The 22183-nt window shown below is 51.1% G+C and overlaps 1 protein-coding gene across 1 annotated transcript in view; it reads left to right on the top strand.

Annotated features, from left to right (window-relative positions):
* The window catches only part of STK35 (serine/threonine kinase 35), a gene marked incomplete at its 5' end in the record, with an annotated part of 22775 nt that extends 1245 nt beyond the window's left edge, over window positions 1–21530 (top strand). The window contains 2 exons of the mRNA XM_019548103.1: window positions 6298–7044; window positions 16688–21530. Coding sequence (XP_019403648.1) covers window positions 6298–7010 — 713 coding nt within the window. The remainder of the gene's footprint in view (window positions 1–6297; window positions 7045–16687) is intronic.
* Between the last annotated feature and the right edge of the window lie 653 nt (window positions 21531–22183).

Genomic DNA, 22183 nt, shown 5'->3' with positions numbered 1-22183 from the left:
CTGGCATTGCTCTGATACTGGGATCCTCCTGCAGCCTGCGGGCAATGCCAGCTGATAGAGACCACCCCCCATGCACTTCTAATGCTCCTCTAGGCATCCCCACCCCTGCAGGCTGCTCCTGTGCCTCTGTCCTGTCACCCTGTGCAGCCTGGCACTTGCACAGGGCTCCCCATGTGCCTGCATCCCATGAGCATCCCCTAGGACCCCTGGCACCCATTATTCCCCTGTGCCCCCCAGGACCTATATCCCTCTAGGCAGCTCCATGCACTCACACAGGGTTCCTGGCATCCCCAGCTGTGAGCCCCCTCTCTCCCCCCCATGCACCCTCCAGGTACTCCCAGGACCCCTCTACCCCTGTCCTGGCATTCTGCCTTAACACCCTCCAGGGCTCCCTGCATCCCTCAGCCACCCCTGGCACCCCCACAGGGCTCCCAGCACTCCTGCACCCTAATATCACTCCAGGCAGCACCCCAGGGCACCCCTACCCTCGCACCCTATGCATCCTAACACCTGCACAAAGCTTTTAGTGCCTCGTACCACATGAGCACTCACACGGGGCCCTAGGCACCTTTGCACTCTGCAAGCACCATAACATCCTCTTCCCTGGGCAGCCCTACAGCTTGTAGCCCTGGGACCCATATGCACCCCACAGGGTCCCCACTGCCCCGGCACTCTGACACCCCCTCAGCCCTGCAACCTCCATGAACCCCACAGGATCTCTGATATACCCTGACACCCCTCAATCACCTCTGTACCCTCCTAGGGAACCCCTATACCCCCAGTACTTGGACCCCCATGCACCCTAATTGCTGCCCACCCACCCCCATCTCCCATGCACCAATACCCCCAGGCACTTCCATGCACCCTCAGTCCTGAACCCCTACGAATGCCAGAGGGCCTCCCTAACATGCCCAGGCACACCCATAGGGCCTCCAGCAACCCTGTGACTCCCATGCATTGCACGGGGCCTCCTGTGCACCCTAACCCTGCCCCTGAGCCCACAGTCCTTGGACCCCCTCTATGACCCCAGTAGCCTTTTGAGACACACCCCCCCCACCTTCCTCACGAACCTTCCTTGCACCCTAACATGCACCAGAGCTGTGCCATGGTCCTCAGACCCCCATACATGCCCCCGATGGACCCCACGCATCTTAAGTGCTTCTGTGCAGTAGGAGCCCCTTATACCTTAGCGTGCCGTGTGGGTGGGTGGGGGACTGGCATACCCCTGCTCTCTCTTCAGGGCACACAGCTAGCAGAGTGCTCTCTCCCTGCATTTTTTTTGAAGACCTCCCTCATACATACTGCCCCACCTAACGCACCTCTAGACACTGCCATAGGGTGCTCCCATGGTCCCGAGACCCACCCCTATGCACCCTCAGAAGGCAGGCACAGCCTTGGGACACTTCTGTGCTTCTTTCCTTCTACCCCCACCCCCGAGTGCCCCTCCAAATCCCCATGCTTCCTCAAGACCCTCCCTTCTCCTTTCCCCAAACAAAAGCTGCTGTGCTATCTGGAAGGAGTTTCTCTGAAAGTACCCGTCCCCCTTGGCTGCAGGCTTCCCCCATACACGCAGCCCTGCAGATCCCATGCCTCCTGTCCTCCTACTGCTCAAGGACTCCCCATGTTGCCCCAGGGTCCCATCGCCTGCCTCGAGCAAAGCCAGCATGCTTTCCTTGAGGGCAGCCTTCCTGGGATGTTCCAGGGCTCCATGCACCTTTTGGAGTCTGTGCTTTTTTGATGTACCCTCAATTGGAACAAATTAAGGACCCCCTCCATAGGTGCTAGCATCCCTAAATGGCCTTGAGGCTGCAGTCTGAGCCAGGTTGAGCTTTGTACCAGTGAGCACCCCCATGGCTGTGGGCCTGCCACTTCCCTTGCACCCTGGATTAGACTGCTCCGTGTCCCTCCCTGAAGTCCCAGGCCTTTGCATAACCCTCTGTGCGTTCTGCTAGCCCCAAGCAGAGCCAGTCCATTGCATCTGGTAGAAAACTGAAATAGAATAGGACCTGTATACAAGTAAACTGGCATGTACTCGTACAGAAACTGGAGCTGGCCCCACTTGTCTGGTAGAGCCCCTCCTCCACAGACATTCCCACCCCCCTGAGCTCATAAAGCCCTGTAACTGCCTGTCCCCCAAAAGCCCCTCCCCCCTTCCCCAATCAGGTCAGACCAGCTTCCTTTGGCTCACAAGGGGCTCTGAAAGGTATTGAGGTACCTTTTGGCTGCCCCTATAGAAGTCCCTTCTTCCTGAGAAGTTTCACCCACTCATTGTATAAGGGCCTCCCCAAAAGTACTGGAGTACTCATCTGAGACCCTCTTCCCAGCAATGGGGGACAGGACAAGGGAATGTTTCACAGCTTGCATAAGCAGAGATTCCTTTTCCTGCCATGCACTGTGAAGCACCAGAGCCAACTCTGCGCTGCTAATTGGTGTCCAAAACATGGCCCGAAACCCTGCAAGTACAGAGAGTCCGTCCCTGCAAGAGACCCCGTAAACTGGTGACAGCTCTCATTGTGCCTGCTAGAAATCTTGCTCAAAGCTGTACCACTATCCTTGAGTACTTCCATGCAGAAGAGCTCAATCTGTCCCTCCACTTCCCCTCCCTAGCTGCAACAAGTTTTATCTGAGGCTGGAGATGTTTCAGAAGGCTGACGGGACTCTCCCATGGTATCTACACACTTTCATTACTGATTTTAGTGTATGAGGTTTTCCCCTAGGCTGGGGAAAAAGGGGCCCTAAGTAAGAAATCCCACTAAGGCTCTGCACATCTCAGTCCTGCCTGCCCCACCCCCAACAACTCCACCCCCTGCCCCCTGGGCAGTGGGACCCAGCTAGAAGCCATAGCTAATAGCCAAGGTTATGTTGTTAAGTGCCCCAAAATACGTACTCCAACTGGGTAAGAGCACCCCAAAAGTTTTCCCTCCTTCCCTGATGGTACAGGGTACTTGAATCCTAGCCCTCTGGTTCCCAAGTACCACCGCTCAGCTCTGGCCTGTATCCCCCAGCACGTAGAATCGCTGCTGTGCCATTCTGCACGACCGCAGCTGGGCTATTTAAAGACCCAGGCAGATGCAGTGCCAACGTGCTGAGGTTCAGGACGTGGGGATTAACTCGAGACTGATTCCAAACGAGGAGCACAAGTAGCAGGACGTTGGTCTATGTGGGGCTTCAATTATTTAACAGCAAATGTGGCCTGTAGCCCTCAATTCATTATTCAGCATCTCATTAAAGCAAAGTACAGCTAGAAAGCTGGACCCCCAGCTTGGAGCTAGGCTGGCATCTCACATAAGGGCAGTCAGGAGTGACGTATGCGACTGCAGTGTGTGCAGCCTCCATCTCTCCACTGACATGCTGTTGGGGCTCGTGCTTGGCCACGTGCCCCATGTGCTGTTCATAGCCTGTGGTGTCTGCACAGAGCTGGAGAGGTCCAGGCAGCATGCATTTGAGACAGCAGCTTGCAAAATGCTTCTGCAGCGTCCACCACGGGCATGCAGCCTTCACACTTACTATGGACAGCCTGTTAGTGTCAAATGTCTCTGGCTCATTCCAGCATCCAGGCCTTACATTTTACAGTGCAGCATGTTTGCTGTGGGGAGGTTTAGATTGCATCTAATTACGATGGAGGAGAGGGCCATCAGTTCAGTAGCTACTAAATTGGCTCAGTGAATTAGTTGCTCTGAAGAGAGGTTACAGTGGGTGGGGTGAGGAATGTCTGCAGCAACAAAGGGGTCAATTTGTGCTAGCGTTCCTTAGTGGGTGGGGAGGTAGAAGAGGTGTCACTTGAATTCAGTGGGACTTTGTAAGCAGAATCTTAAATCATGGATCAGCTTCAAACCCTCTTCCTCTGATATCCGTTTCCTACTCTGTGTGGGAGAGCCAGCTGCAAGAGGAAATTTCTTGACCATTTTCTCTGTGCAAGGCTCACGACCAGGGAACTAAAGGCACAGCCCTTGCTGTGCTCTTCAGAGGCCAGGCAGGGAAGAGACCCCAATGGCAGAAGAGAGGTGGTAGGCAACGAGTCTGACCAAGATAAAAGCAAAGAGATGGCAACAGTCAGGTGAGAGTAGCTGGCGAGTGGAAATGGGGTTGGCATTCTGGTACCTCTCTAAGTTCAGCTGCCCCCGGACATGGTGCTGCTATCAGTGCAGCCATCTTGTCACAACTGCCCTTGGCTAGGGACATCTGGAGTCTGAATGTCAGCCCCATCACAGCAATTCCTTTTCCCAAAAGTAGTCTAGCCTCCTGGAAACGAATTCATGGTGAGGCTGAGCTCAAGCCAGTCACTGCGAGAGGCACTAGCGTCCGAGTACCTTTGCATTCCCACACGCACACCGTATCCTGCTACTAGCAGCACTTCTGCTTCTGCATCACACACACCCGAAGAGCTTGACATAGCTGTCAGAGACAGACTACGTGCATCCCGGAGTAAACGCAGCGGAAGGCAGCTGTTCAGAGCGTTACCAGAGCAGCCTGGGTAGTTGCCAAGAATAGCCAGTGCATCCAAAACCTTGCTGCAGGGGGCTGGAAGAGCATTGACTGAAGGATAGAAACAAGCCCTCTGCCCTAGCAAGGTGTCACCAGGCCTTTCGTGAAGCCGAGTTAACGAAAGTAGAAGCCGCACATGCACGTAGCTGTTTTGACTGTGCAAATATTTTTGTTCTCAAGACAAGTGGCTGTCTCTTCAGTTTTCCATTCTGTCATACCCATTTCTTACCAAGGGCAGCTCAGACAGTTTTCCTGTTCAGATATCTTGTCTCCAGAAACAAATAACCCTTCCATACCCAGGACAGAGTCCCCAGCAGACAACTTGAAGAGAGTCTCCCTTGGCCGCAATCTCCCTGGGGTCCCAGTTCTGACCCATCGGGTTGTGAGTGGGGGCCCACTTCCCTGGTCCTGACCTAAGCATCATCCTTTGCTGAGAACAGTGGGGTGCAGCCAAATATTTGTTATATAGGCTAATTTCCATAGCAGTAGTCATGGTTGCAGACTGTTTGTACAAATCACCAATATTCCCCACCCATCCACCCCAATCACTGACCATTACAGAGGCTGACACGAAAGGGCTGATACTTGGCTTTCTTGGTAGTCCCTGGCACTGCTGGGCACTGCAAGTTCCGGTCTCTTTCCTACGGGTCCTCTAGGGCTGTGCTGGAAGGTTGTTTTTGCTGGCGTGCAGAGTCACTTAGCCCGGTAGAGTGCTGCAGGTTTATCCATGGGACCGGCTGGAAAAAGTGGAGGTAATTGAGAGGAATTGCCTAGGCTTGAGAAAAACTTAACTCCCAGTGTCTGATTGAGACACCCCAGCTGTATAATGGGATTTTGCCCTTGTAGCCGAGGCCTGCTTCCTCGAACACACAAACAGATGAGCCTAGTCAAACCCAGAGTCCCCCCCTGCCACTGCTCCCCTCTCCTGCTTGGAAAAGTGGCTTTAGGCTACAAATATCTCATCTCATGTCATCCCCAGTGGTAGCTGCATGACTTGGTCTTTGTTGACCAGTTGGTTATTGCTGTGCTTTTCACTCATTCCCAGAGCAGGTACTCTGCAGCAGAGGAGTGCTTGATGTGGAGAGGAGTATGGCAAGCCAAGTACAATGTGCCAGGCCACTAAAATCCACATCTTACACATTAGGCCTTGCCCTGTGCCCTGACCCTTCTACCGGCAGCTTTTTCTGAGATCACTCTGGGTAGCTGTTAAAAGGAGAGGCATAAAATGCTGTTTGCACTGGGCAGTGAAACCTGTTAATGCCTTTATAGGCAGAAGCAAAACTAAGCATGCACAACTCAAGTACCTGTGTGCTATGTCCAGTTCTCTGCTTGCTAACTAAGAGCTCGTCTAAACTTAGCTCTTGCCGCTTTATGCAGTATTATTAACGATTCAGCATTCCCATGGTGTCATCACAGCTGTGCTGTTGCATCTCGCTTTTGCTGGGGCACAGAAATCAGCTAGGTTGCTGCAAGGCCTTAATGCAGATAAATACTGCTAACTCCTCGTTAGCATAACTGTAACTGTTGGTAAAGAGCACAAATACTTTTTTTCTTTCTTGGCTACCGTCTAATCAGGATCAACAGACAGACAAGCCCTTACTCCAGTTATGTAGCAGAGTGCACACAGCTAAGGGACTGCATGCCAGATGCTTTTCTGTCCCTTAGATATGCAAAGCTAAGTATATTCAGCAGAACCTTACTGGCAGCTTTTGGCTTAAGCCTTCAGAGACCTTCTTGTACACTTGACGTGACTGTCCTGCTGTTGCTGATCTCTGTGTCTAACGTCCCTCCCCCTTGTCTTGTGCCTCCCAGGTGAGAGAATCCTGGGCTATGCCGAGGAACCCTGCTATCTCTGGTTCGTCATGGAGTTCTGCGAAGGGGGCGATCTCAATCAGTACATCCTCTCCCGGAGACCGGACCCAGCCACCAACAGGAGCTTCATGCTCCAGCTGACCAGTGCCATCGCCTTCCTGCACAAGAACCATATTGTGCACAGAGACTTGAAGCCAGACAACATCCTGATCACGGAGAAATCTGGTGCCCCTGTTCTCAAGGTGGCAGACTTTGGACTCAGCAAGGTCTGTGCTGGTCTGACCGCTCGGGGTAAGGAGGGCGGGAACGACAACAAAAATGTGAACGTGAACAAGTACTGGCTCTCGTCAGCCTGCGGCTCTGACTTCTACATGGCCCCCGAGGTCTGGGAGGGGCACTACACAGCCAAGGCAGACATCTTTGCCCTGGGCATCATCATCTGGGCCATGATTGAGAGGATAACGTTCATCGACGCAGAGACCAAGAAGGAGCTGCTGGGGACCTACATCAAGCAGGGAACAGAGATTGTGCCTGTTGGGGAAGCGCTGCTAGAAAACCCAAAGATGGAGCTGCATATCCCTCAGAAACGCAGGACTTCCATGTCTGAGGGGATCAAACAGCTCTTGAAAGACATGTTGGCTGCTAACCCACAGGATCGACCTGATGCCTTCGAGCTTGAAACCAGGATGGACCAGGTGACATGTGCTGCTTAAAATTCAGGGCAAAGCAGCCGTGTTTTGCAGTTGGGTAAGTGCTCTACAGTTTGTGACACCTTCCCTTCCTCCACTGCACCACCCTTGCCGTTAGCTGTTCTGTGCAATGGGACAGTGCAGGCTTTTCTGTTCCCAGAGCTCTTTCTGTACTGGCTCATCCTGAGAACAACTTCCTGAGCGGTTTCTTCCACCTTCCCTAGTGAAAAGAAAACTAGAAATAGGGGCTGGAAAACAGAATGAGCAGCATTTCCCAGTGCTCGCCAGACCGCGTAAACACTGGGAAGGAGTCAGAGAGTCCCTCCCCCCCTCACTGAGCAATTGGTGCCTGTCTAGTTAGTGAGTCAAGGGACCACTCACTAAGCAACTAGGACAAAAATCTCCACTCTTCTTTCCCTGTAGGACCCCTGGAAAAAGCATCACACCCCCCTGTATCAAGATACATGCATGAAAAGACAGGTTCAACCTTGGCAGTATCTACTCAGTGTTTCACTTACTGATGTATCACTCCTGAGAGGAGTCCAGTCCCTTGCTGTTGTAGGAAGCCAAGTTATATCATCTCATTCATTACCTTATCAAGCTGCATGTTGAGACTAGTTTCAGCAAGCTGGAACGCTGTGGTAGGCAGCTATCTTTGTATGGGAGAGCAGGTGGCCTCTACCTGCAGCCGAAGGGTGAGCAACCTGAGAATCCCCCACATTCAAAGACTGCTTGAGGTGACGCACTGAAGGCTCCCTGCACTTGGAGACCTGCGTTCCATTCACCAGGGTGTTTTAAAGTGAATATCTCTTATCTACTTCATCCTCCTTCCACATCCAGGTACCCTCAGTGCTTTTACCTCAATCTTAGCTTGGACTTACGAACCTTTGAAGCTGGCACCCTCTTCCAGCTGCAATGCATTATACACTCACCTGCTATAATGTTGAGTTATTTGTCCAAAATCTTTTTCCTACTGAAGCACCAAACCAGCTGTGCAGCCTGCTCTGGAATGCACTGGATAAAGTGACAGGGGAGTTTGAAATGCACACTCTTTATTTTTCACTTGCTTTCACTGAGAAGGAATGTAGTTGGTCTTGTTTCATTTCCATGCTAAATAAGGGACTTCCTCTTTGTGAGAGACACCACTTGTACAATGCCAGGAGAGAACTCCTGTCTCAGGCACGCTTGACACACACAAGCCCTCACAAGCAGGAAGTTTGCAGGACATTTGTACTCTCAATACGTTGCTCCCAGCTCATTTTAAAATAGACCCTGCATCTTTCTAGGCTTGTAGTTTGAGGAAGCATCCAGTAACTCTGATATTCAGAGTGGAAGCTCTGCTTTCTTCAGTTTTAATAAGAGACCTCGAGGACCATAGCAGCCAAGAGACGTGGCTGCAAGACTTGTAGAGCTGAGCAGTGTGGTAATCAAGGCTACTGACCTGCAGCGAGAAGCCTGCCTTCCTGGCAAATCCACTTAGACACATGCTGTAGCTAGGGGTTGTCCCAGCCAAACCCTTGGGTAAAACCTGAAAATTACAGCAGTAAGGAGCAACTCAAAACCAATGGCCCTGGGAAGCCTTGATCCCAACTTCCTTGCTCCTGGTTCAGTTGACCTGAAAAGAGCATTGCCGCGATTGTGTAAGAGGGATGTGCCATCCCTCCCCTTTCTGAAAACGCACCGGTTTGAAATGTACCCAGAGAAGTACGTTATTTGGGGCATTTCCTGCCAGTCTGCATTAGCAAGTGACCATCTCCACGAGGCTGTTGTTTGCACAACAAATCCACTTTTAGGTTAAGGAATGTGGTTTTGCCCATTGAACGCAAACACTCTTAGGGAAGACTCCAGGATGTGCGTTTTCTGGGACCTAGAAACAGAAACATGGTGACAGCAGAACCCCAGTACATCAACCTAAGAGGCTCGGTGACAACCTTGAGAAGTGTTTTAGCAGTCTCACCAACTGCTCCTAAGGTCACTAGCTACCTGTGGTGCTTAAGCTCTTTTGCTCAGGAAGGGGAAGAGGTGGCCATCTTCTCCTGCGTGTGCTAGAGACATTATGGAAGCAGTTGCAACACGCAGCTCCCAAGTGGTTGGTGTTTTGCTTCTGCTGCTGCCATCTGTGATCACTCGTGCTGTGCTAACATGATGCTGCCGAGTTACATAACCAGCCCATGCCCTCTGGGGAAAATTCATTCTGCGCATATCGGTGGAATAGTACATTCAGGGTAGCAGACATTGCAGGGACAGTCCTGCCCTGGAGCTGTTTGTTTAAAACCCAGCTGCCTTTTCAGATTCTCCCCTCTGCTATCAGTGGAGGGAGCAGGCAGTGAGTCCACACCGACTATTTCGTTCGGTGGCACAGCTGCAGTAGAGGTGGTGCTATCTTATGTAACGGCACAAGTCTAGAAGGACACAGGTTGTATTTTAAAGCAAGCTGGGAGCAATGTGGAGTGCAAGTGCTCTGCAGACTTTCTGCTGTAGCAGCCATGCTCTGCCTTGTCCTGGATAGGTAAGCTGCATGCAGCCCACCTTGCTGCATGCTGGGGAAGTGCTTCTCTGGGTTGTTCACTAGGCAGCATAACAGTGGAGGCCTGTGGTGTGTGAGCCCCTGAAGTCTGCAGACTGTCTAAGGGGTCTGGAAAAGATAACTATGGTCAATCAAAAATATGTGAATACCTGCACTTACAATTCAGAGGCATCCACATCTCCATTTGACATTTTTTAGGGGTCTCCAAATAAAAGGTTGAAAACCACTGGTGTAGGCAATCCAGCAAGCGTGTGTGCCACTTTGCATTGAAACAAAGGATTCATGCCTCCTATTTGTATCCTTCATCTTCCCCAGCATTAGTGCAGCCCTAAGTGCTAGGTCAAACTGCTCAAGAAGCCTGACCGCTTGAATCCTGCACTGGTGCAGCATGAGCTGAGTGCTGAACCTGTAGACACTTCCCACAACTTTTCACTTTGGCCCTGGCATCTTCAGTTGCAGCTTGTCATTCCAAACTCAGCTGTCTCCTCCCTACAAAGAATTAAGAACAAGAGACTCCCAGGCTCTGACTTGCTGAAGTTGATATGCTAACACAGCAAACAGTAGCTCTTCCTTGCACAGCCTTAGCCAGAATTTGCACAGCTCTTAATGCCACCTTCCCCGTGCAAGGCTTTATTGCCTAGTCACGCACACTGGCATAACCCACCCCACGCGTACACTTTTTCCAGCTGTGCACTGGTTTCAAGTCAAGGCTGGTGTTGCCTGTGTTACTGCTTTCCAGAAATATTCCCGCAGCTGGGTTCCCCTCTCCCTTTGGTACCAATATGGCAAATTTGGGCAAGTCGTTTATACCCAAATGCAACTCAAGTCAAAATACTGAACTTTGTAGTTATACCCACAAGATCTTTTTTCAGGTACCTGAGCAGACTGAGCTTTGTAGTCAGCTCCTCTCTACTAAAGTGCCAGTGCGGGGATAAAGACACAATAAGATCACATGGCTGTTTGTTATGCAGCCTCACAGTCCACTGCCCTTAGCTCTGGATTATAACACAGACGGTGGCAGGAGCTCACGCGGGCAGTGCTGATGGCAGGGGCTTTGCTCCTGCGGAAGCGATCTCGCAGTATTTATCTTTCAAGACCTTATATAACACTGAGGCGCTCCCCAAAGCGCTTGAAGCACTGCTCTCGCTCGAGTGCTCTGTGCTATCTTGGAACAGTTTGAAATGCAGGAGGGGGCTTGTACGGAGCAATTAGTGCTGGGCATCGAAACAAAGTGGAGAAGAGGGCTCCTGCTGGCACTCAGGTGCAGCTTCCAGCACTTGGGCCTACGTGACAGATAGAGGGGCCAGGCAGTAGAATGAGGCAGCTGGGAGCTGCTCTAGTTTTTAATGATTAGAGATGAATTAAGCTTTCTAATTTTAAAACATCTTATAGGCTGGATGGTGTGTGGAGAGGGGAATTAGCTCCTGCATGGCACAGGACTCACGGGCAGCCCAGCCTGGCCAGCTCTAACAACATCCTCTCCCTTCCCTTGCCCTTCTGGACTTAAAAGGAGGGTGAAGAGGTTCATTTCTCCCCTGCTTTGGCCTTTGGACACCTTTCCCATCTTCATTCATTTTCCAGTGACTGTGTACCTGTTTACAGAGGCTTGAAGGAAGATGTTCCATTTCTGTGCAAAACTGCACAAGAAACTTCAAGCGCTTTGATTTTCCTTTCCCATTTGCTGGCCTTGAGTCCCAAAGCAAGATACCATCTCTGTCCTTAGAATATTATTTCATCACTTGGACTCATTTTTCCATAGGTTTTTGTGCACCCTGAGAAGCTAGACAGGGAAGAAACTGCCCACCACACATATGGACCATCATCACCGCCAGAAACCCCTCCACTCTCCCGAGCTTAGTGCCAGCTTTCCCATAAAATTAGAAGCTCCTAATTACAACAAATGCCACTGAACTCCATTACCTTTACAGACCAAGTGTAACTATATGGACCTACTTTGAGAGATGTTCTTGAAGCTGAGAGAAAAATCTGGACCTAAAAGACAGTTGTGGATGACAGCGTGGCCCTGACCACTGTTCAGCTCTGCTCAGGGCTTCCTTCAGCTAAGTGGGAGCTCCACCAAGCTGCCTGCGTTGCCAGCTAGCAGTCGCAGGGTGGACACTTCCAAATGGGTTCTCTCACTGTTGATAGGGAAAGTATGCCAAACATCTTCATACAAGAACGACGGGATAGGACCTCACACAGACCATTGTAGAAACGGTGCGGACAGAATAACATGGGTCTGGCCTTGCTGTGGGAATGCTTCCACAGGGCCTAAATCAGCACCACTCACCCTGGGGAATAGCAGTGAAGATGTGCTCTTGCAAAGCTGGGGAGTAAGGAAAAATCCAACAACTCTCCCTTCTTGAACCTGTAGGATTTCTGCACTCAGGTTATGATGGGCCAGCTAAGCAGAACTAACAAGCAGCAGCACATGTACCACAAGTGCAGATATCTCAAGAAGACGACAGGCTTGCTCAGACTCTTATATGTAAAGGCCAGTTAATTTTTCAGTTTAATTTCTACCAGCTTAGACAGAGAAGTGATCCATCCTAGTCAGACCAGGGCAGGATCCTGTGTACCCGAGGTCAGCTGAGCCCAAAGAACACAGGGAAATTCCTCTTTTGTTTCCAGTTTCAGACGTCCCTTGGAGCTACCCATAGTTTCCCTCCTTTTTATAAAGAATTGAGTGACGCCCTCCCAAAAGTAGGATAAGGTCTATACCATTTCTTGTTCATCTGGTTGACTCTAGTCTTCCAGTTCTACTTAGTTTTAAAAACCAAGGAGCACCACTGTTCAGAAGTCTGAGTCTCTAGGTCAGTCTTCTGCAACCTTCTTTTGGGAGTTGAGTGGAGACTGGCAACCCAGGAGAGCGTTTTCCCCATCCTCAGAGCAGGCCCAGCCCTCAGCTGCTAGGCAAAGGGTGTTTCTTCCGAGTCCCCTGGATGAAAGGGATAATTGACTCTCCACGGATCCCCGAGTCTGTCTTTCCCAGTGGGGCCACCAGGTAAATGTAGTCTTTGTAATGTGGACGCCTGCCAAGTGGAGTGAAACCACAACCGAGTCCCGAACATCCAACTGCCAGGAACCACCATGGTCCCACTCTCAGGAAAGCCTTCCAGCTCTAGATTTCTGCTCACTGCCAAGGCATCTATCTCTCTGCTGCTGCTTTTCAGGTCACCACAGGCTAAATGCCATTACTTTGATTTAAAATGTGAGTCGAGGCATCCACGTTTTGGAGAAGGGCAAGTCAAGCAGCAGTTAGTCAAGTTCCTGTGGAGCATCAAGCTGAGGGGTTTTACTTAGCAAAGGAGCTAGACTTTGCTGATGGACCCGACATGACCACTTGCACAGTTCAAAGAGCCAGTCTGGTTTTAGGATGAATCCCATCCCTGTAGGGTGCCCGGCGGGTTTCATTTCTAGGATTCTTTTACTTTGGTCCATCTGCAGCTTCTTGGATGCTGCCTTCAATGTGAGATGGTTTCATCAGTCCTTCCCCCACCCAGCACCGATGGCTCTACCTTGGCTGGCACCAGGTGCATCATGCAGACAGTGAGTCTATCATCTGCTTCAGTCCAGTTTTCCTAGTGGGCCCTCAACGGACTGGCTTCTTTACTTCTAGTGATGGAATTAGTTAGCAGAAGGATTTCCTCTTCCACAAAGACACCTTCACTGCCTGACTTTTCAGAGTAATAGCCAGCTTTGTCTGTGTAGTCCCAGAACTACACCTGGCTATAATTAATACATCACTTCTGTGCAGCAAGGGCACAGGATGAGGTGCACAGTAATAAATAAAATTATCTTTACTGACAGCAAGCCCTCGGAGAGCAATGCCAACATGGCTTGGCACTTCTTCAGTTCAGGTTTGGCAGGGAGGGCTTCTGCAGCAAGGACACTGTGAGTCCGTTGTGGGTGGGAACAGGTGAGCAAGCCACTCTTACAAAACATGCAACAGCCAACCAGGTTAAGGGCCTGCTGGGCTCTGCTTTTGAGTGCTGTTGTCTTAGATGCATAAAGAGCAGCAAAGATGGGATAGGAAATAGAAAGCAAAAAAATCTGGAAGGGTGAGAGCTTTTCACATGAGACAACCCAGTAGATTCTCTGGGATTGATGCTTCCAGGACAGGAAGAGGAGATGTGGGGTTTTACCAAGAGACGAGCAGAGCCCTGAGCATCAGTTCTGCCTGGTCATGTCTGGACACACTTGACGAGTGCAAGCAGTTCTCCATATCCTCTGTACCCTTCCTGCACTTTTTTGGGGGAAGGTGAAGGAGGTCTGATATTGGGGGGACTCTGTAAAGGTTGTTTTGTGCCCACTGGCACTTCTTTAGCACAGTGTGCAACCTAGGAGACAAGGCAGGAATTACCCCATCTCACTGTACCTCCAGGCCTTTTATTCTCCTTCAGGGAGCGAGATGATTAATGGGGAAACTTGCTTTCATTAGCAAAAGCATTCGGCTACCAGAAATAGCCCTCGCTGGCTGACAGGCAGAGCATCGCTCTGCATCATCAGTGCAACCTGTTGCCCTTCCATTCTGCCCCGGATGCCAGGTCTCGGTGCAGTAGGTGTAAGCTGCAGATGCCCAGGCAAACATTTTAGCTGATTAAAAACTCTTTGTGGCATCAGTGGAGGGATTAAAAGCCCTCAAACGTGCCCTGCTTCAAACAGCCTGCGTCAGTTCAGTTGCATCTGCTGTTTCAAGAGCCACTGTACTCAGGGAAAAAACTCCAGGGTTGAAAAATGAGGGCTCTTTTTTGAAGATTCGCCAGCATCTTGTATCACTGCAACAGGATCGCTCTCCCCTGCTAACGAGGCGGGCACATAGAGAAGGGTTCCGACTCTCCCCTCTGGCATCTCCTTTCCAAACCATCCAGATGCCCCACTTTCCCACACAGGCAAAGGCTAACTGGTTTATCTGGGCAGTCCTAGAAAGCAGAGCTGAATTCTTATTCCTCCTGGTGCCTGCTGCAGTGCTGCTCCTTTTATTCTGTTAGCATGATGCCTTTTAACCAGATTTGCTAAGGCAGAGAGGGATCTGAATAGCTTTCTGACCAGTAATTACAAGTAGACCCCAGATCACTCGTATCCAGGTGGTTCACAACTGCTTAATACTCAGCTGGTTGCGGAGTAAAAGGCAAACCACTGTTTGGAGTAGCTTTTACTTCGAAAAGCGCCTCTTCTCTTCTCAGCTGGCATTCATCAGCAGTCTCAGCTCATCAGAGAAGTGGCAGCTTGTGAAATAAAAGCCACAGCAATCATTTAAGAGCACCTGGCTTGTTGTGGCAGTATGACCCCAAGCTGGCTTGGAAACCCTCCTCTCTGCAAGGGCTGCAGAAGCCAAGGGCATGAGGCAGCCAGGTTCTGCTGCATTTTTTCTTCCAGGAGGTTGTCATTAAGTCAACAGTGCTGTTTTATTTGAGGATTGGCTGACTTCCTTTGAGGTAGGGAAGGACCATTTCCCAGAGCCCATGGCTGTGGGCTCACCACATTTCTCTGTGCAGGCAGAAGGCACCATCGGATGGGCAGGGCTGGTGGGCAGCAGGACAGGAGATGGGGGAATCCTAGCTTTCCTCGACTGCTATGAGTCAACATGACCATACCGAAACAGGACCAGGCCATCGGCAGAGAGAAGCAGGGGCATTTCTCCACTTGTTTGTCTGGCTGCAATGAGGTCCCTTCAGTGCTGAATCTGACTATTTCCAAACCATCCCTGAAAGTTTAGGCATTAATGGACCAAGACTTAACTTACGGTGAAAATAAGAGGAGCATCCATAAGGAAGAATTTCTTCACTGTCCGAGCCCCCAAGGTCTGGAACAGCCTGCCATCGGAGGTGGTTCAAGCACCTACATTGAACAACTTCAGGAGCAAATTGGATGCTCATCTTGCTGGGATCCTGTGACCCTAGCTGACTTCCTGCCCTTTGGGGCAGGGGTCTGGACTCGATGATCTTCTGAGGTCCCTTCCAGCCCTAGTGTCTATGAAATCTGTGAAATCCACAGCCCTGGCACCAGGGTAACACCTTATCAGCTCCAACTGTGATCAGAGCAGCCCTGGGGAGGGCAGGCATCAACTTCATCCACATCCTCCCCATGGGGCTGAATTGATGCCCAGAGTGGTATAAATGACCTGGTCTGGATGCAGCCTGCAAACATTCTCCCCCTGCGTCCAGACAAACACGCAGAGAAGTGCCACGGAGCAGAGCATAGGGGCTCCCTTCTCCCAGCCTGTTATACAAGCTGAACGATTTACATGCTGCTGAAATGAAGGGGGAGCCAGGGAGAATAGGAGGTTGGCACTGAGCCCCTGGCATGGGATTGCACTGGGCTCAGTCTACAGAAACAACACAAGCCTACAGCCCTCCTGGGACTAGTTAAACTAAACCCAACTGAGGGTGCAGGCTAGACTTGGTAGCATGAAACCAACCATTTGATGCACGCTCCCTCTTCCACTCGGCGAGCCCTGGTGGAAAGCTAACTAGCAAAGGGGTGTTCAGTCACCCCCAGCACAGACACTTAGCCTGAGTTGCTTTCTCGCTTGCTTGATCCACTGCCCTGTGTGTGCATATATGCATTCATCTTGGCAACCTGCTGTTTGTGGACCAGTTACCCAACTAGGCAGGGAAACACTCTCGAATCCAGATGTGCTCCAGTCAGTCAGTCCCAACTCAGTGGCAAAGGCGTGGATAGGAAGAGGGGTGTGTAACAATTCAAGACCAACATCTCAGACTGTTCAAGAGTAGAAATAAGTACTGGTGTGGTCCCTCTACAGTGACTCCTTCCCATGACCACCTACACTTCCAAGTACTTTAATTACTGTTTTACCTTTCTTTTCTGGTTGAATGCTACCATCCTATGCAACTTGTGCTAGAAATCACAGGTTTATACCATAAAATAATGTGGACTATTCAATTCCTGTCTGTGTGCTATATTATGCTGTCTCTCTCACCAGGTCAGATATTGGCTACTATTGGCGTTGGAAATGTAACGTAGGGGAACACAGGGAAAAGAATGACGCAGCAGACAGGCGCTCTGGGCAACCAATAAAAGGGTTTTCAGGGCACTACATTATATCCCTAGTCTCTGTCCTCCCTCCCCAACGCACACATAGCACACCCTCCCCGCACCTGGAACGAAACAATGGCAGTACCTGATTTTTATTGCTTTTCTTTCTTTCCAGGTTTATTTACCAGGGACCTACAGTCTCCATGATTTACATGCGCAGAGGGAAGCAAAGGATAAGGGACACAAACTAAACAGAAGATCGCTCTATAGCCGGATCCCTGCAGCAGTCAGCTTTTGGTTTTTTGGGGTTTGGTTTTCTTTCATTTTTTGGCTGCCTGAGACTTCGGAAGAGTGAAGCTATGCAACCCACTGAGTCACAAGACTGTTGGAGAAAGTCAGAAAAAGTATACTTCTCTCCCTCCTGCCCTCAGCTCCCCCTTGTTATTCAGCCAGAATCCAAAAGGCGTTTCTAGCGAAGATGCATTTCCACACGCAGATCAGGATGGAAAGCATAGCAAGGCAATCGCTGCTGCTGGCAAGTACCAGAACTGAATCAGGATGTGCACGAGTTCGGTTTTTAAACATTAACATTCATTACCTTGAAGGGGGTGGTGGCTGGGGGAAGAGGATCACTAGATTTGCTCTGTACTTTGGTGGTGGTAGGAAAAAAAAGAGACTGGGAGGTCTTTGAAAGTCTGCGTTGCAAACAAAGTCTTGGTTTCCAGTCCAATGGCTCCTTTCCAGGTGGGCTCTGCCCACCCTGTGAAACAACTGACACTAGAGCGCAGTAGCCAAAGGAGACATGAAAGGCGGTTGACTGGGCAAGACTGTAGTGGAAAGACCCTTGCTCCCTTCAGAAGTTCTTTACCCCTAGAACTAGGCAGCCGTGCCCGTTTCTGTAACGGGCACATGGGGAGTCACTGGGTTAAGTTTTCAGGTGACAAACTGAACTGTAGGGAGGAGGACAGAAAAAAAGGCAGAAAAGAACAAGTAACTTGAAGTTACTGGGGGCAGAGGCCTCCTTACAGCTAGTTATTTATTGTACTATTTCCAGTCTCCTGCAGAAAACTGTCATTCAGCAAATGGTAAAAACAGGTTTAGGGAGCAAAGACAACACTATTGTTCAAGCCTGGCCCTGTTGGTAGTTTCTCTGTGGTGGAAAGCCAAGATAAGGAGGTTGGCATGTGATTAGTCTGTTAAGACTTCATTTCTTTGCCAACTTGAGCTGCCCTGCCCTTCTGGGGCTGACCTGTGCCACAGTCTCAATCAGTCCTTCGCCTTGCTCGCCATAAGTAGAGCACAAAGCATCCTTTTTAGCCCTGCAGTTAAAACCTCTTTTGAATCTGAACGTCTTCCCGTGTTAAGCGCCGGGTGCTGGTCCAGGAGGCACTGGTCACGTTATTCCAACCAGGCCTCTCTGCTTGAAGTATTCCACACTCGTGGATCGGCTCTCAGTTAGAAGAGGTCCCTGCTGATTTCTCATCCCACAGACTAGAGCTTTACAGCAATATGCCCATTGTCTTTTTGTGGGGGGAGCTGGGGGACTTCAGTGTTGTCTTTGTCCCTCCCTTGTAACTCTAGTCCACCTGTTGCTGCCCCTTTGTCTGCTCAATATTCTGTCCCATTCCGTAGAAGCAACGAGAGCCGTAGCGAGGTCGGAGATGGCACCTAGGGTTTTTACCTCTGGCAGAACAGGTGGAACCCAGTGATGGTAGAAAACGTATCCGGCACTTTCCTGGATGTCGTAGGGGGAATAGCACAGCTGTAGCATGGAGCGGTAGCTTTTGTGCTTTTCCCTGCATGATTCAACATCTTGTCTTGTGAACATTTCATTCAGATCTAGCGACCAATGTGTTGCAAAGCCAGGAAAAAGGCTCTGCTCCTGTTTGACCCACTCCCACTCACACAGATGCTCCAGTGGGCAGCCACAGCCAAACCTTGGACACATTAACTTTTTTCCTGGATGGTTAATTGTGGCTATGAAGTTTGGGTTTGGTTGAGTCAGACATAGTATTGGCAGGTCCCCTCTGCCTCAGCCACAGAGGACTGTCAGGCCTTTCTAGCTTTGGTTCAGTTTTGCTGGTCTAGTTTGCTGATCCCCAGCTCACGTAGCAACATCTAAGAAGCTTCTCGCAGATGAAGTTAAAGGGTGGACTTCTGCCCTTCCCAGTACTGAAGGATCCCTCAATTTGAGCAGGAATATCCAGGCAATCTGTAGTGGAGCAGGTATTGAGCCAGAGTACCTCACTTCCTAGGGCAGTGCCCTAATCTCTGGGTCACCTTCCCTCCACTTGCAGCCTTTACCATACTCTGCTGCCAAGTACTAGAACCATTGCTGGACCTCCTCATACCAGCCTTCCCTGGCAGGAGTGCCGAGATGGATATTCAAGTACTGAAGAAGGTAGCTCCAAGCAGGAGAGCTGCTTTAGCTCACACATCTTGCAGAACTTTCTGCTCAACTTGCTTACCCTCTCCAGGGACAGATAGTCCTTGTCCACATGTGTGAGGGGATGGGATCTTCAGCATCCTTTTTAGGCAAGTCGGCCACATACAGCCGATAGAAAAAGTCACATTGGCTCCCTTACCCAAGTGCACTGCAGGCCAAAGCCACCTGCTCAGCCCCACTGCGATCCCAAACCACCTTCAAACCACACAACTCCACCTTGGGTTTTGTATCATAGATGTCTTGAAACAGGTTGATATTAGCAAGGTCGACCATAGTGCCTTACAGGATTTAGAGAAGAGCTCAAACCTTGGAATAAGTAGAATGGTTCCCTGGTTAAAATTTCAAAGCATCTCCCCTTCCATTTCCTTCTTGCCATTGCTGCCAATGGCTCTCTGCCTACCATGATCCTATGGAAGCTGCCCACCATTACAGGTCATGGTGGCTCACATCTGGGTCCATAGGGCCCTGCCTAAACTCCTTGAAGAGGAGCAGTATCTAATGAGGAATGGCCCAAACATGGAGCGAGCATTGCGGTGCATGCAAAGCCTTCCAGGGAGGGACAGCCCTTTCCTCTTGCTTGACAACACGTGTCTGTCTAGCTCCTCTGTCTCACCACTGCTGGCTGAACTTCTCACCCAAGTCTGAGTTGTTGGCATTGGGGTTTGGAGCTGGGGGATTTCCAGCTTCTGGGAAAAGGAGTCAAGCGTGGGACTCAGGGCACCACTCTCTGCTGCCCAGGTTCATGGAAGGGGCTCTCCCAGTTTCCAGCTGGCCACATTGAAGCTTCGAACCCTGCAGCACCACAGGACCAGTTTTGTTTCCGTGAGCCCTAAGCCTAGCTAGGGATGGGAGGGCAGGGGCTCCTCTCAAGGAAAGCCTGCTGCCTTGGAGGCTTGCGCTCGAGAGGGGCTTTGCCTGACCTGGTGTAGCTCTGTCTCGTGATAGGCGTGATTGTATTCAATTGTTTACTTCCGAATATCCTGTTTACAATGGCAGCGTGGGGGGATGACCCAAACTTCAGGAGACCCGAGGAAGGCGTTGGTACTGCGCCGGGGTACCACAGCCAGAGAGATGCCTCAAGGAGGGGAGGACAGAGATGGGCTCGCTAGGGAGGGTCAGCCTAGCTGTCCCCCTTCACCCCCTGCCACTGCGTCCAAGGCCCAGAGGTGCTAACGACAGAGAGGCAATCATCCCCCACGGTCTTCCTTTTCTCCTCAGGATCCAGCTCCTTGACATATCAGGAGGCTCCCCGAGTCTTTCTGGAGCAATAATACTTTCCCCATCGTTGTGAACTCTCCCCCCGGTGCACATTGTGACTTCTGCTCCGTGTGCAGTATCTAGTCTGGGTTTAAGCCTGCCCGGTCACACAATGCAGGCACAGTGGGCTGGAGCCAGGACGTGGTTTAAGGCGAGAGAGGGGGAAACAGGCTGCTGCTGGGTCTCATTCCCCCCTTCCACATGCACTGCCAAAGCTGCCTCTGGAGAAACAGTCCAGCCAGTTCATACCCTGTACCGCTGTTGAGGCCCCCACTCTCCACTCATTGCCACGCTGCTCTGGACCAGGGTAGGCACCTTTCAGATGTGCCCCCTTTCTCTCCTACCTCCCCAGAGGCTGCGCTGCCCAGGGTCCTCCTGCCCAGCCCTCCTCTCAAGCCGTGCACTGCATCTTGGTGTCGCATTCGAGCAAACACTGGTCCTTTTATTCAAGCCATGCAGGTCTATGGCCTGGTGTGGTTGCCGCGTCTTGGAGCTCGCCCCTGTGCTTGTTCCGAGGCTTGGCAGCACTGGCTTGTGTAGCTGAACAAAGCCAGCTCCTTGGCGTTCAGATGCATCCAGTCCTCCTCTCGCGCGAGCCCCGACTACGGCTGGAGCATCTGGCCGCAGTTCCTAGCAACTGCACAGGCTGTTTTGTTCTCTCCGCTCTGCAGCTAGTCATTTCCTATGCAAATTGGTGCCGTGCCTGCCTGTTAAGTAGGTGGGCCGCCCAGCCCCATCATACAGACCCGATGACGGCGCGAAAAGCCAGCCTGCCGGCTCTTCTGAAACACAGCCCCTGACCAAGGACTCTCACTGCATGCGGACACGTGTGTCCAACAGCATCTCACGCCCTCTCTAGAGGCATTGACTTGCCAAGGGAAGTGCCATAGGAAGCAGCTTCTAGCTGCCAGGGGAGAAACCCTTTTCCTGCAGCTTGTCCAAATGCTTTCACCCCCAAGGTCTGGCTCCCCAAGCGGGGGTAGGCCTCCTGGTTGGAGACTGAAGCACATCTCTGCCCAACTGGCTAAAAGCAGGCGGCCTAAACCCAGACTCCAAACTCATGACGCTAGTAAAGAAATCTGTATTTTTTTTTCTTTTTTTGCACAGAAGCTGGTAATCTAGGACCTACGTGTGAACAACTTTATATCAATATGTTTTGTACTTGGTTTACTCGGGTTGGTATGAGACGTCGTATTTAAGTTCTTTGAACACTGTGGATCCCCTGATGTGTATGAGTGGCAGAGGCTTTGTAAATTAAGAGATGTTTGTGTGAATAAAGCTATTGGATGGGGTGGAAAAGCCATACAGGATTTGACATGCGAGTTTTGTGCCTTTGTTTGCAGCCTTTCAGCCAACACCTTGGTAGGAGAAGGGAGTCCTTAGAACAACAGCACGGCCCCGGGCCCCAGACCTGTGGCTGCTGTTGAACAAAAATTGCAGGGGCCGGGGAGTTCTCCCAGCATAGGCCTGACAGACACATGGACAAGGAGTCTGATGGGACCATAGCACCTCGTTGGTACCCAGCCTTGAGAAGGCAGGATAGACCCAGGCGCATTTTGAATGGGGGGGAGAAAGCAGGAACAAGGCTCCATTTCTGCACCCTATGCATTAGCACCTCCATCACCATCATCACTGCTTTCAACACACAGATCAGGGCCCCGGGTCTTCACCTGGAGACTCGGCTGCCTAAAACCCCCCATCCCCCAGAGCTGGTTTCTGCCCTGTGCAGGAGTTGGGGAACCTGGCTTGCCTTTGGCGTAGGGTCTCCGGGAATGGCTCAGAGAGGCTGCAGTGGGCAGAGCAAGGACAGGATCCTCCCCATAGCTGGTGGCGGAGGCTGGACATCACCTTTGCCCTGCAGCTGTCTGCACCCCTCCTGCAGGGTCTGGTGGTGGCTCTGGGTCACCCTTAGCAGCCGATGAGCTGGGAGGGAACAGGCTGGTTCAACCAGCCCAGATCAAGCTGGAT

Source organism: Crocodylus porosus, unplaced genomic scaffold (genome assembly GCF_001723895.1).
Source record: "Crocodylus porosus isolate Cpor-Errol unplaced genomic scaffold, CroPor_comp1, whole genome shotgun sequence".
NCBI lineage: Eukaryota > Metazoa > Chordata > Crocodylia > Crocodylidae > Crocodylus > Crocodylus porosus.
Note: the sequence above shows the minus strand (reverse complement) of the source record. Positions and strands in the feature narration are given on the sequence as shown.